Source organism: Botryllus schlosseri, chromosome 7, assembly GCF_051294905.1.
Source record: "Botryllus schlosseri isolate E-star chromosome 7, Bs_hap1, whole genome shotgun sequence".
NCBI lineage: Eukaryota > Metazoa > Chordata > Ascidiacea > Stolidobranchia > Styelidae > Botryllus > Botryllus schlosseri.
The window spans coordinates 17,690,443-17,703,997 of record NC_137242.1 but is presented as its reverse complement, the minus strand read 5'-3'; the positions used below and the strand labels follow the sequence as shown (position 1 = coordinate 17,703,997).

The window sequence follows — 13,555 nt, the reverse complement described above, 5'->3', positions numbered from 1 at the left end:
TCATATGCATAGGAAACCATCATGGCGTACAGGCTTGGAATTACGTTTCCTGTTGTTGTCGCACCCATTCCGGAAAAAGAACATGTATTAAGTCCAGTAATACAGCCTCCGCACTCAGTTCGACTGGTAGATTTGCTAGACGTTCTTTACAATTTTCTTCTGTCATGTCGAGAACAAATTGCTAGAGTTATTTCCCTCGTTTTCAAATTCGTAGAGCAACTTATTTGAATAAAAGTCGAACGAGATTTAGTAGCCAAACCAATTTGCATTGGGGTTTGGAGTGCGGCAGGGAACACCACAAATGTAATAGTAGCTGGGACGTCGTTAGTCTCTTCTGAATCATCTCCTCGTATACAGCTTGGCCCTCACGTTTAGACAAAATCTGAAAGCCAGATTCAGTCCGAACACGAGATAAGATGTGACTTCACCAGTATGCAATCCCGATGTGCACAATTATGCGACATCAAACGGCAGTGTCCCATGGCGCACCATTAAATCGATTTTAGCATCTTAATGCAGTGGATTTCGCGATATTTATACTGCTTTGAGTGGAGGTGAAAGAAACAGAGAATTAAGGAGCAAGTAATCTTTGAAGCGCGTTTATCATTATGAGGAACCAAGTTACGAATCAATGGTCTAGATTAGGGGTGAGAAATTAAATTATGTCGTGAACCTCATTCGAACCTTTCGATATCTTGCAGACCGACCAATCAAATGATGCCAAAATGGTATTTCCAAATCGACACATTTGTTTTTCATTATTTCATTTACAAGCCTGTACTTTCATAGGTATTATAGTTGTATTCTAGCACCCCTTTTATTAACAGACAATTATTTTGGCGAAAATACAAATGATTGGCCGATTGAACACAATCGTATGACAATAAATCCTCAAACCTGTGGCTCAAGACGATATGAGTACGCTATAGTTCTATGCTTCCTTTATTTTACTCGTTAAGCGGATATGGCTCTACGAGTACGTTGTGTCGAATACAAGAGATCGTAAATGCGATCTCTTCGATATTGGTTCATTGATATTTAATCACCATTTGGGTTGCAAAGGGTACAATTTTGAATAACGGCACGACAAAAATATTCTTGGAACGCCCCATTCAACCAACTCATCACGATTACACTATTACACCACCTTTTTGAAACCAAGGGCTACTTCTTGGGTACTGAATAATGCGATGGGCTACCAGTTACTCCCGCCATTGATCCGTTCTCAGTTGGATTTCCTCACTTAGACATTCAAAGCAGGAGCAACACCCCGAACGAAACTACTTTCGTATATTCCTTTCGGGCCAATTGACCCATGTTCAACTGCTGCTCATAGGAAACCGGTATATCCCGCGGGCACCACTTTGGTGCCCCCTGATTTAGACCAAATAGCCAGGGACCTTTGAGTCAGTAGTCAAATATCCGTGTTGTCGGTTGACCCCATATATTTACATAATATAACACCTGTGTCGCACGGATACAACGATTCAGCATTGATATTTTCCGCCTAATGAATATAGCTACCTGCCGGATCAGTGATTCCTTAAAACCAGAGGTGGTCAGTAACGAAGTACTTCTACTTCTTCGAAGTACTCAAATAGTTTTGCTCTACTTCTGGTACTTACTCAAGTAGATCGTTTTTTTTCGCTACTTCTACTTCTACTTCGTAATATTTTGTGAACTTCTTACTTACTTTTCGCTATTTTCAGTTTGTCAAGTAGAAGTAGTTTAATCCCCAATACGAAAGATGGCCGAAGGAATTTGGAGGCTGTTTTCACGTAGTACCAACATTTAATTCGCATAAAAGTCATGAAATACCCATAATTTTAGTTGCGCTTCGCGCACAGTAGTTATGGAGTGACAAATATGTTATAACACTGAATATAATTTCGATACCGTGTTGCGTTCACACAGCATTGTCGCCTATATCAAATATTTCATCACAGTAAGTGTGGCCCCCGTAACGTTTGAAACTACCGTTTAGCAATCTAGCAATTACTTATTATACCTAGCAGCCCATGACGTGTCCTAATCCGGAAAAGTGGACTTTGACTCTTTTAACGTTAGGCCTGTTTTAGCAGACCACCGTTGAAACTTTCTGCACAAAAGACATGAAATATATTTTCCGCTTTTTTGGAAGTAGTATTTGCATTTTTCTTTCGATTCCGAATATTATACGTTGAGTTCGAATTATAGTTTCAGTTCTTTTGTCTGGAGAACATACATGTTGAAGTACAAAAGGAATTGTAGTAATGCCCTATATTTTCCGAAAATATAGCTATACACTATATGGAATTTTTACGAACTGCCATATTTTTAATTAACGTATACGTTAATATATACTAATCACGCAAAGTGGTAAAGCCGTATCCGACACAACTTCTTCGTATTGCTCTTCGACTGAACTAGGGGCCTTATAATATTAGGGAGGGCGCCATGCCATGATATTCTCTAAATGAGGTGTTCGACTAAACAAAGGATTAGTATCGCATTTCAATATCAATACTATCATTTACATCCCATGATGTGGACGACTGCTTATTCTGTCAAAAATTGACACCTCATGGGATGCATCGATATGAATCAAGCTCTGTACCCCTTTCGCATAGCTCCATTTGCAGCTTTTGACAGTCCATGCGAACGAATTACGATCGTTTTCACAACTATTTACTTACTTGAGTAGATTTAAAGTCAGTCAATTCTACTTCTACTTCAAGTAGTTTTAGGTTGCTTATGTAAGAAGTACTTCTACTCGTACTTGAGTAGATTTTTTCGTCGCTACTTCTACTTCTACTTGAGTAGCTTTCTTGACTACTTTGACCACCTCTGCTTAAAACTTTGAACTTCGCGTGTACTTTTTATCTTTGGTCGACAACGATTTCAAGTAAGTATGCGCAAAATGTATATTTGGTCGAGATGTCGCATACATTGAGCAGGTGGCTATACTTTCGAAATTACAAGATGCATCTTCATGATTATAGCAAAATGCTCAATGACATTAGGCACAACCAGCGATTTTATAATCAATTGCCGACATATTTCTTCATAGCAATCTCGTATTTTGATAAATGCGCTGGATAATAAGGGATTTTTTCCATTTACATATAGCATTGCTTCACGGGCCGGATGAATTCACCCTGGTCTGGAAACTAGATTATTCAACTATCATGTCATATCATTTTCTGTTACATACAAGCAATGATACGTCCTAATTTTTATATGTTGGAAAGCGTAAACCCACGCGATTTTGCAGCACGAAACCAGCACTCTGCACCGTCAGCAATCTCCGCATATATCAGTTTCCAGCTTGTCAGAGAGCGTATTTATGACGGCTTTTCGAAACTACTTACTTACTTACTTGAGCATATTTAATATCAGTATATTTAACTAATACTTGAAGTATTTTTGGGTGACTTTTAAATGCACTACGTCTCCGTAGATTTTCGCGGAGCTACTTCTACTTCTACTTGATTAGCTTGCTTGACTAGTTTAACCACCTCCGTACAAAAGGCAACATTAGTACTCATGGTATAGCGTTTCAAGAGACATGTGTGACCCGAAGTAAGAATAGGATTTTCCTTTCTGTGCTGAGAATAAAACTATGCGTTTTCGACAATTTGGACGAGCTGACATATCAATTTTGAAGGTTTTGGCCAACCAGTGACTGTCATTTTGGGCCAAGGTGTCATCTCGAATATAGTTCGAATTGTTTCCGTGAATTGCGTCCATTCTTAAAATAGTATTTGGTGCGCCAGTTACGGTTCCGCTATTCCCATCCCCTTCTACCCTACCCGAGTAGTACCAAGCAAGTTAGAACTTTCCGGAGAAGCCAATCTCAGATCAATCTTATAATAACATTGCACTAATTTTTGTAATACAAATGCCGGGATATTTCAATGACATATGGTCCATACCCACATTGTCCTAGACACTTTTCTGCTTTTCACGCTTATTAGCTGCACTACCAAAAACAGTAATCTTGGTTATGACCAAACTAACCGCTGGGATTTCCGCGATGGGCGAAGAAATTATTTTTTGACTGTAGTTCATCAAATATTACATACATAATAAAACAACTCTCTGGTGCAGTCTCGACACAGATTTATATATTGAGCGACCCATACTTCAAGAACCCCTGACTTAGCAGCTGGTGTTAACAATGTATTTCACTGCTTTCAATTTGTAAATAAAATTAGTAAGGCCTGCGCCTCAAAATATAGTTTACGCTTTAAACGCAACGCATCTTGTGATTCTTTTTCGGCCACTCGAGAATAATATTTACCCATCTTCGGAGTAAAAGGATCTGTAGCTTTTGTTCCGTAAACCACTCAGCCACAGTGAGAAATCATTTAGCAAAGCTCACATTGTTCGTGAGGGACGCCGTGGAATGACTCCAAACGCTTACGGAGCACCATAGGTCACAGCCCAAATCCGTGACCTTATAATATTTATATATATATTATAATGCAAATAGATTCCTTCATTTGGCCAGTACATGAATGTTATAGTCGTTCGATACGGATACACTTATCATTCACATATTTTAGGTCATCTGTTTCTGCAATATTGATTTCGCCGTAGGTCTACATTACGTCCGGAGTCTGCGTCCAATTATGAAACTAATCATCGTTGTCATTGCGACGTTGAGCCTTACCGGAATACGTGGAAGTAAGTACTGTAGAAGACTTGTAAATTAAAGGAAGTAAACATGTACAAGGTACGATGTATATGAATGGAGTAGATAGGATGACTTATAGAAGTTACTTCCTATTCATTCTAAAGTACATCATTGTGAGGCTATCATAATTTTGAAATTCACATTGGAAGCTACATTCTCCCTTAGATATTTTAGCCTATACAGACTAATCTGCTACGATATAAGGACGTTTATATAGTTTGAAATTACTAATGTCAAGTCATGTGACTGCATATATTCGTGTTCGCACGTTCTTGGTCACTGCGAACCTTTTATAAAATATTCGTGTCCACAGTTCACTCAAACCAGAATCTCTCAGACACTTCAACCATCCATATTTGAAACCAAGTGTATGTCAGTTTCTCATCTGGAGAAATATATAATGTGCAGAGGAAACAATTTCGAAATATTATATTCATAATTGTGGATCTAGCGGATATTTACTGCCACGCCGATAACGACTGTCCACCTGGTTACCATTGCCGCAATGATCTAATGAGATGCTACCCAGGTAAGCAAGCTGTTACATGGTTGAGCGATGAGCGTGTATCCTCTTAAGTCAGTAGTTTTTTAAATTGTTGGAGTGTGAATCTGATAAATGACATCTCGCTACCCAAACCTCATACATTTGAATGAATTCATTTGTAATGTTAGTGTGTCACGTTTTAACGGCATGTCTGAAATTAAGAAGGTGCATGTGCAAGATCGAAGACATATGACATCTATACTTCATGATAATATGGATGCGCCACACTTTTTTATTGTATTGTATTTTGCAGGGAATTAACTTGTAAAGTCAGGGATCCCCGCCCGCCTCATTGAAATAGGCGATTAACTTTTCAAAATCAAGCACGAAAGAACGGAAGCACATTTCTATATATGAGTCACAAACACACACACACACACACATACATACATACACACACGCGCGCTATTTCTGCAGAGAACCAATTCCGGTACCACGCGATTCACGAACAAGTCGGAATGGGTAGACTCAACTACGAAGACATATGTAGCCTCTTTGTTTCTATACTGGCTTACAACGCACCAAAATCGCATATATTATTGTTATTAAATATCAGTTGCCAATAGCACATGTTCTTTCCTAAATTATTATTAGTATTATTAGTAATTACTATTATAATATCTCTATTTCTAGTCATATATCATATATACCAGTGGAGCACATGTCGTGGGTGGTCCGCCCGTTCTGCCGTTTAGATTTGAGCTATTTTTTCTTGGTCCGCTCGGTCCGCCGTTTAGTATTACATGTTCCGCTGTTCCGCGGTCCACCGTTGAGAGTTGGCATGGAATCATGCCTCTTACTTTGAAAATTCGGTATGATTTTACGACTTGACTCCTGACCTAACTTGACTTGACTTGACTCGCGTCACCTCCAAAATTCGCGTGACTTGACTTGACTCGAGTCACCTTCAGAAATCAAGTGGCTTGACCTGACTTGAGTCAAAATGCGTCATGACTCGATGTGACTTGTACCTGATAGCTATATTGACTTGATCGCAATACTGATATACGCTCGGCGCGATTGAATAACTTGATATACATCAGCAGAGATTCCGTACCGCGGCTACCAGAGCCGCATACGGCTCCAAGGTAGCTTTCTTGCGGCTCTGATTGGCCTCTAAATATGCCACAAAAATATAAAAGCCGACTGTTGTTGTTTGTTTCTCGGAATAGTTATAATCAATTTCTGCATATGGATGCTAAAAGGAGAGATAATGCTCATGCCTAAAGCTGTCCAAGGCCGCTTCAAAAAACCGGGTAAGAGAATTCTTGCGGACCATCGTCAAACGCATGGATCAGGGATAGTGTGAACCTCTGAAAGGTTCAGGTTCGTGTGAACGCGAACCTTTTTGAAAGGTTTTGTGAGAACGCGAACGTGAACCTCATGACGTCACGTGACGTGATATTGCTAACTCCAACCCTACATTTCAGTGGATTGATAGCCTATGTTAATGTGCACGATGCTAGCGACGACTCGGGCCACAATGCTGAAGTTTCAAACGTCGCCAAATGTATCAGCTGGGGCAATCAAATGATATAATAATCCCATAAAATCAATATCTTCCGTCGCTTGACGGTTTAGGCAAGATCGAACAATGCATTCGGTGTCCGAGTATTGCTACGTTGATGTTGAGTAGAGTGTAAAATGGGATTCTATACTTGCCACCGATATTACCCCATTAACAAGTTATACAGCCAGCACCCCAATTGCACGGATTTGGTTTTTATGGTACGATAAACATATGAAGTCAATATTGACCTTGGCTCCGTATGCCTGCTAGATTTTAAATCAAACAACGATATCAATTTCATTGATTGGTTGAATGAGCATCATTCGCTGTCTACATGTGGTGTATTTCGCTATGGATGTTGTGTGATTGTGGTTGAAGCTCACCGCAAAGAGTCTCTAAATATTCACAAACGGAGAGCTGGATTTTTCGAGCAAACTTTTGCAACAAAGCATGTGAAATAATTGAGATTGTCAAGGTGCATGCTTGCTTAGTATTGATTTTTTTTATGCTGCCGCCAGCGCCATGCATAGAGGGGCCCGCAGTTGAAATGCAATAAATTTCAACCAAAGATGTTATAATGAAGTGAAAATTTTAATTTATGAAAAAAACCTACCAATGTTCGTTTGTGAACGTGACTTCTACATTTTTGAGGCTCACACACAGAACGCGAACGTGAACCTCACGTTCACACCATCCCTAGCATCGATGAATTGAATACCCGTCTGACTTGGTTATAGATATCTTGAGTTCTGCTCGTAATACAACCTTATATATCGTCTCTGCGAAGAGTAAATTTCGACAACATTTTAATAACATCAAAATAACGGCTCATAGTCAGGTATAAATTGCAATAAGTCTAATATTACTGAGCGTGTAATCCACCGCAAACTTGTGCATTAAGTGTTGAAATGTTGAAGAGCTATCACATAACGACATAATAGTATGTGGTAGTAATGATATGCATTTTCAGTTTATTTTAATGTATAGCACTCGCCGATCTGCGTCTATCAATGCTAACGTAACGGAAAAAGAATCTATAAAAGTTTATGTGTTTGCTTTTGAATTAGCTGGATGGTGGGATGCGGAAGTAGGTTTTCGTAATGTAGCCTACTCGAGCGTTTTCGTGCGGCTTACCCATACGTCCCCTGAAGTTTGAAATTCGGCTCCGACATCCAAAAAGGTCGGGAACCACTGATATAGATCGCTCGCGTCACGCAGTATTTCACTTAGTGCTACTTGTCTATTGCGGTGGGATAGAGATATAGAAATCGTTCAAAATAATTGCATAGTGACTATTACTGTGAACACATTCGCGATGCAGTTTCCCATATCGACCGTATTTAGGTTTTGACGAAAGAGTTGACCATATTTTTGGTGATCAGTGCGTCAAAAGGTTGGAAACCCCTGATTGAAAGCAACATGGAATCTGGGTGATCAACAAAACATTGCTCCTCTAATACAGTGGTTCTCAACCGCCGGTCCGCGACAACTTTTCTGCCGGTCCGCGAGGTATATTTAGATTTTATACCTTAATTTCAAGATGCAAGATGTTGAAGTCAAATTTTCAACTGATGCAGAACTGATGCAGAACTGATGCAGATTAGGACCGGAAACATGTTCGATTTGACTTAAAGTTTAAGTTGTCTCCGGTGACGACATGTGAGCGACTCGATAACTAAGAGCTGACTCGCCAAACCGCGCAATCCGTACGATCATTCGTTTACGATTCATTAATTTTGTGGGTGGCCAGGTATCGCTATAATAAGGCGTTTTCGTGCGGCGCATTGTACTCGTAGTAGGCTACGTGTCGTGGTAGTGGGAAATGAGCAAGGTGCTTGGTCCTACTCCAAAACGCTTCATCTCTGAATATTGTCAGAGAGAAGAATATTGTTCCAGTTTGCCCGGTCGGTTAATGCATGGCCGTCGGCTCGAAATTAGCCATGTTTATCTGCGCAAGACAATTTTACCTCGACTCAGCACTCAGCAGACACTACCGTAAAATCAAATGAATATCATCATAGACATATTTAATTACGAACAAAACCCTCACAATTTCACTCTCTAGTACAGTGGTTCTCAACCCGCGGGGCGTGAAAGCATCGGAAGGGGGCGCGAAGAAGCGGTCAACAGAAAAAAAATTCGCGATCTGCGCGATTTACCTCCAATTCAAGCGTATTTCTCTATATATAGACCGAATTTCATGTATTTTTTAATTCTATCATCAACAATCATAACCTTCCATGCCAACAAACAATCTGTTGGGGTTGCTAGCATCTCGATTAGATTTTGTGATATAACGATAAGGGGGGCGCAAAATTTTTCACTATCATAAATGGGGACGTGTATAAAAAAGGTTGAGAACCACTGCTCTAGTACATGGGTGTCCAACCTGCGACCGTAGAAGGAAATTTGCGCGGCCGTGGACACGTAAGTAAACATGAAAATTGAATTTACGAATTGTCTCCCGAACTTTTGAGATATTTTGTTTAATATTGAAATTTTCTCCGCGCTTCGCGCGATTCAATGCGTCTTCATTTTTCGATTTTAATGTAGTCGTAGCGCCCGTTGCAATCTGAGCCTCGTATTGAAATAACAATCTGGAATCGCGCGCTCCTCACGAAAGAAATTTGTTTCTGGCACATTTGAGAGATTCCACTGTATTTCCATTATATCGACAATCCTGATGGGAAGTCAAGAAATAACAACACGGCCCAAATTGACTATACTAACAGTTGGTCTACCCGAAGATGCATCCATTTGCTATAAAATTTCGAAAACACCCCCTCTAGCAACTCTACCGATGAATCTGATCACTTTGGTTGAGAAAGGATAAATATTTCATAGTAATATGTGAAACTGCGAATATTAATGACGAAATTCATTCGTGAATCTGAAAAAATTTTCGCGCATTGCGCGACCATAACCGATCCCAGTTGTTATTCATAACCTTACCACTACGTAGCGATTTCGATGACTGAAGTAAGACGATATGAAAAAGTAGATTTGTCTGGACTTCACCAGAAGTGGACATGGACTTGGACGTGCACAGTTTAACATGGGTATGGTGTCCAGTTGGTTCATTGCGACTATGTCTTGGAATGCAGCCGTAGGCCGTATAAGTAACCGAAATGCGGCCGTGAATAGCAAAAAGGTTGACCACCTCTGCTCTAGTAACATACTTGCAGAAAAACGGCTGGATACATTACATTTGGGATTGATTTCAATTTTTTAAGGTTCACCGGTCCGCCAAATATCTTTTGAAATTTTACCGGTCCGCGAGGTGAAAAAGGTTGAGAACCACTGCTCTAATATATTATGCGCGCGAGAACCACCTGATTAGTCTTGACTGTATGACATAGACAACTGGACATGGCCCATGATGTAGTATTTGCCCTATATTTGCAAACATATCCCCTCCATCAGCTCGGACAGTAAACTTGATCACATGAGCATAGAGAGTATATACCCTTTTTTGATGGGGTCACAAGGGATGGGTGGACCTGTCCGAAAAAGAACACACCCGAACTGTTCGCAAAGAAGCAGGTACAACCGCCGCCCGCCGTGTTTTTTTGGTCATTTGTGTTTCATTTTGAAGCGACTTTTGGCCATCTAAAGAAATGCTATCCACATTGTATCTATGTAAAGCTTGATAACCACTATGATCACTTCAATCCAAAGGGGATCTAAGTTCTGATTGCGATTGATACAAAAGTTGATGATTTCTTCAACGTACAGGACCAGTCTAAACGAGCAGATTCGGGTTGAACTTATCTGCCGCCGCATAATGTATGTACCTGTCCAGGATTGAGCTTGAGCATTGCGTCAAGCCGTTTGGTCACACAAGCCAAGTCAATTCGATTTCGTGAACTGCAGATTTTGAGTTTTCTCCTGATTATGACGACATATTTGTGAAATATTGGATCTGTATTCAGTGAAGAATTTAGCCTGCAACTATGATAAATTTTCAGTTTGTTTTATCCGCACAACATTGGCGCTAATCGCCTATAAGGTCATTTGCGCCCAGTACAGTAATTTCCGTAACGTCAGATGTCTTTCGTCATATTACATATACGGTTTCGGTGGCGAGATAGCGTAGTGGTATAATACAAAGCTACAGCACCACTGCGTGGGTTGTGGGTTCAGGTCCGACCGAGGTCGACTTCAGAATTCCAACCCAAGTGTGTGAGGTTTATCTAGGCACGTGCTCTTATCGATGCACGCGCTCTTCCACCATCAGTCTCACTACCATACGCCCATTACTTTCTTGGCTCGGCTCACCATCACTCAGGGCTTGTCGAAACACTGTTAGTGCATTGAGGTTAGCGATGAGGTGCCCAGATTAACCTCCCACACATAGAAACGTGACAGAGTCAAGACTGGAACCGACAACCATTGGTGTCGTGACGGTGTCGCTTTGCACACTACGCCACTCACTTTCCAACTGACCATCCTCTCATATCCCAACCCTACTGGGGTAGCAGGGGTGACGGTTAGATTCATATTCAGTGTAGTGTTTCACATAGTCAATATCGAACTTCACGCCTGCCAAAACCATCCTCGCGCACTTTCGTTTTCTGTTGCAGTTTATGTCCTGGTTGCATGATTAGCAAATACATTTTGTAATTTTTATATGCTTTATTCAAAGTCAAATGCAGGGAAAGTATCGACTGCCCTTCTGGGTACAAATGCAACGGCAAAAATAAATGCATTACGAGTAAGTAGCCTACTTACCGTGGAATGTACAACAATGTGAAACTTTATGACGTATATTTAAAGTCAACCGCAAGAACACACTTGACTGCCCACCTGGACTTGAGTGTGGCGGTACCCAGTGCATTAACGATACATGTGAGTCCAAATGATACGAGATGGAAGATATTTCATTTCCGATTATGTTCTCTGTGTCTTCTAGGGAAGTACTGCAGATCTGATGTGTATTGTCCTCCTCGTTTTTACTGCTCGCCTTTCACGCACACGTGTGCCTAGTTACAGGATTGGATCCATTTTACCCATCCAGGTAGATCTAGTACATGCATGTGCTCTTTTCATACATTCTTTTATGATGGCTATATTCAGAATGCTTCACGATCTGCAGGGGAGTGTATGGTTGTATTGAAAATTGCTACAGTCGTCATCACGCATAGTATATTTGATCAATTTCTATCTTTGTTCTTTATACATTTTAGACCGAGAGACGCAAAATTATACCGACGTGGGATTGCATTTCAAGATGATTTTTCCGCACCGTAAATCTACAATAATTACAACATAGTGCATTACCATGTGCTTCTATTTTCTATAAGCAGTTCAAGTGGCAGAACCAGAATAGCCGTTTCTTTTTGCTTGGTTGGTTGGTTGTTAGTTGGTTAGTTAGTGAGTACATGCTTTCTTGGTCGGCCGTGTGTAGCAGGGTTGTAACCAAAGTCACAAGGTGTTGGGATCAAGTCACGAGTCACGAGCCATCTCGAGTCGTTGCACATTTTGACTCGAGTCAAGTCAAGTCACTCGTTTTTGGAGGTGAATCGAGCAAGGTCAAGTCAAGTCAAGCCACGAGTCAAGTCACAATTCAACTTCTATTGAATTTTCGATTTATGAGTGACGATGCAAAGTCATTACATTGTGCTAGTTGTGTGAAAGACAGATTAATTAACCATTTATATTGAATCAAATAGCAAGTTAAAGGTAAAAATACATGCAAAAAGGCGCTGTATCGCTCACACATACGTAGAGCTGCTAATAAAATACGTGAGCAACTGGATAGCTACATGCAACGGCAATCTGTTATTATCAGTTAAAATAGAGGATCGAATACGAAGCCTTGAGTAGTTGAAACAAATTGATATAGTACAATACACTTATCAATAATAATTACTAATCGTCAGATTATCTACAAGTTCGTCAGAATATAAACTCATAAACTATATTCAGTCGATTCAAATCAGGGGTGGACAGCCTTTTCGGTCAAAGGGCCACATTCAATTTACGAAGCTTTGCGCGGGCCACTTGAATATCGAATGTTGTTTTTTGTTGTTCAACAGGAGCGAGTCGAATTAGGTGTCGGTTAAATCCAGACTTACATTACTACAGCTCCAGTTATGTCATGAAAACTCAGTGTGCCTTCATGTCCAGGTTGCGTGAAACGCGAAAGTTTTTCATAGTCAATGAATTCGGTCAATATAATTGTTACTTGCATATGTTGCGGGACGTCCCTATGCCGCAGGGCTCAGTTAGCAAGAAACGGACAATTCGGCGCCTGAAAATCAGTATCGAAGGTTTCAGTCAACATGCTTTTATCATTCTCTGCCAAGGGTTCATCGCCGATGATCTTTCTGCGAGCGCACACGCGAAGTCGCATATGTTAAAGGTGAGCAGTGCCCAATGTCAGCACTCAGTCGTTTAAGAAACAGAGATACAATGCTATTTGATTAATCTACTACTTCTACGACTCGTTTGCGGTCGATTTATGTATGATGCAACAATGGAGGGTTTAATGTACAATCAGTAAATGACTGGTTGGTCTCACAATTGACACCGACGTATCGCGAACAATCCGGACATACGCAAGATACAGTGATTTAATCGACAACGTTTACTCGATGACTTGAAATTGACCCGTAAATTTTGCTCCGAGTCACGAGTCTATCAACATTTCTGAGGCGCCGAGTCAAGTCAAGTCAAGTCACTTGTGGAAAGTGACTCGAGTCAAGTCAAGTCATGCGGCAAAGTTGACTCACGTCATCCCAACACTGGCTCCGAGTCCCAAGTCCATATCAATATTATAGTTTTGACTCGAGTCAAGTCAGGTAATTTTCAATTCACCACC

The 13,555-nt window shown here is 40.5% G+C and overlaps 2 protein-coding genes across 4 annotated transcripts in view; one reads left to right on the top strand and one right to left on the bottom strand.

Moving 5' to 3' along the window:
• The window catches only part of LOC145442933 (uncharacterized), a 356,044-nt gene that overhangs the window by 138,443 nt on the left and 204,046 nt on the right, over positions 1–13,555 (bottom strand). The gene's annotated exons all lie outside the window — the stretch shown is intronic.
• On the top strand, positions 4,464–12,011 carry LOC145443787 (uncharacterized). Its single transcript, XM_080321740.1, has 6 exons — positions 4,464–4,668; positions 5,130–5,207; positions 11,378–11,446; positions 11,509–11,580; positions 11,645–11,749; positions 11,919–12,011. The coding sequence occupies exons 1-5, from the start codon at positions 4,614–4,616 to the stop codon at positions 11,716–11,718; spliced, it is 348 nt and encodes a 115-aa protein (XP_080177866.1). The 5' UTR covers positions 4,464–4,613; the 3' UTR covers positions 11,719–11,749; positions 11,919–12,011.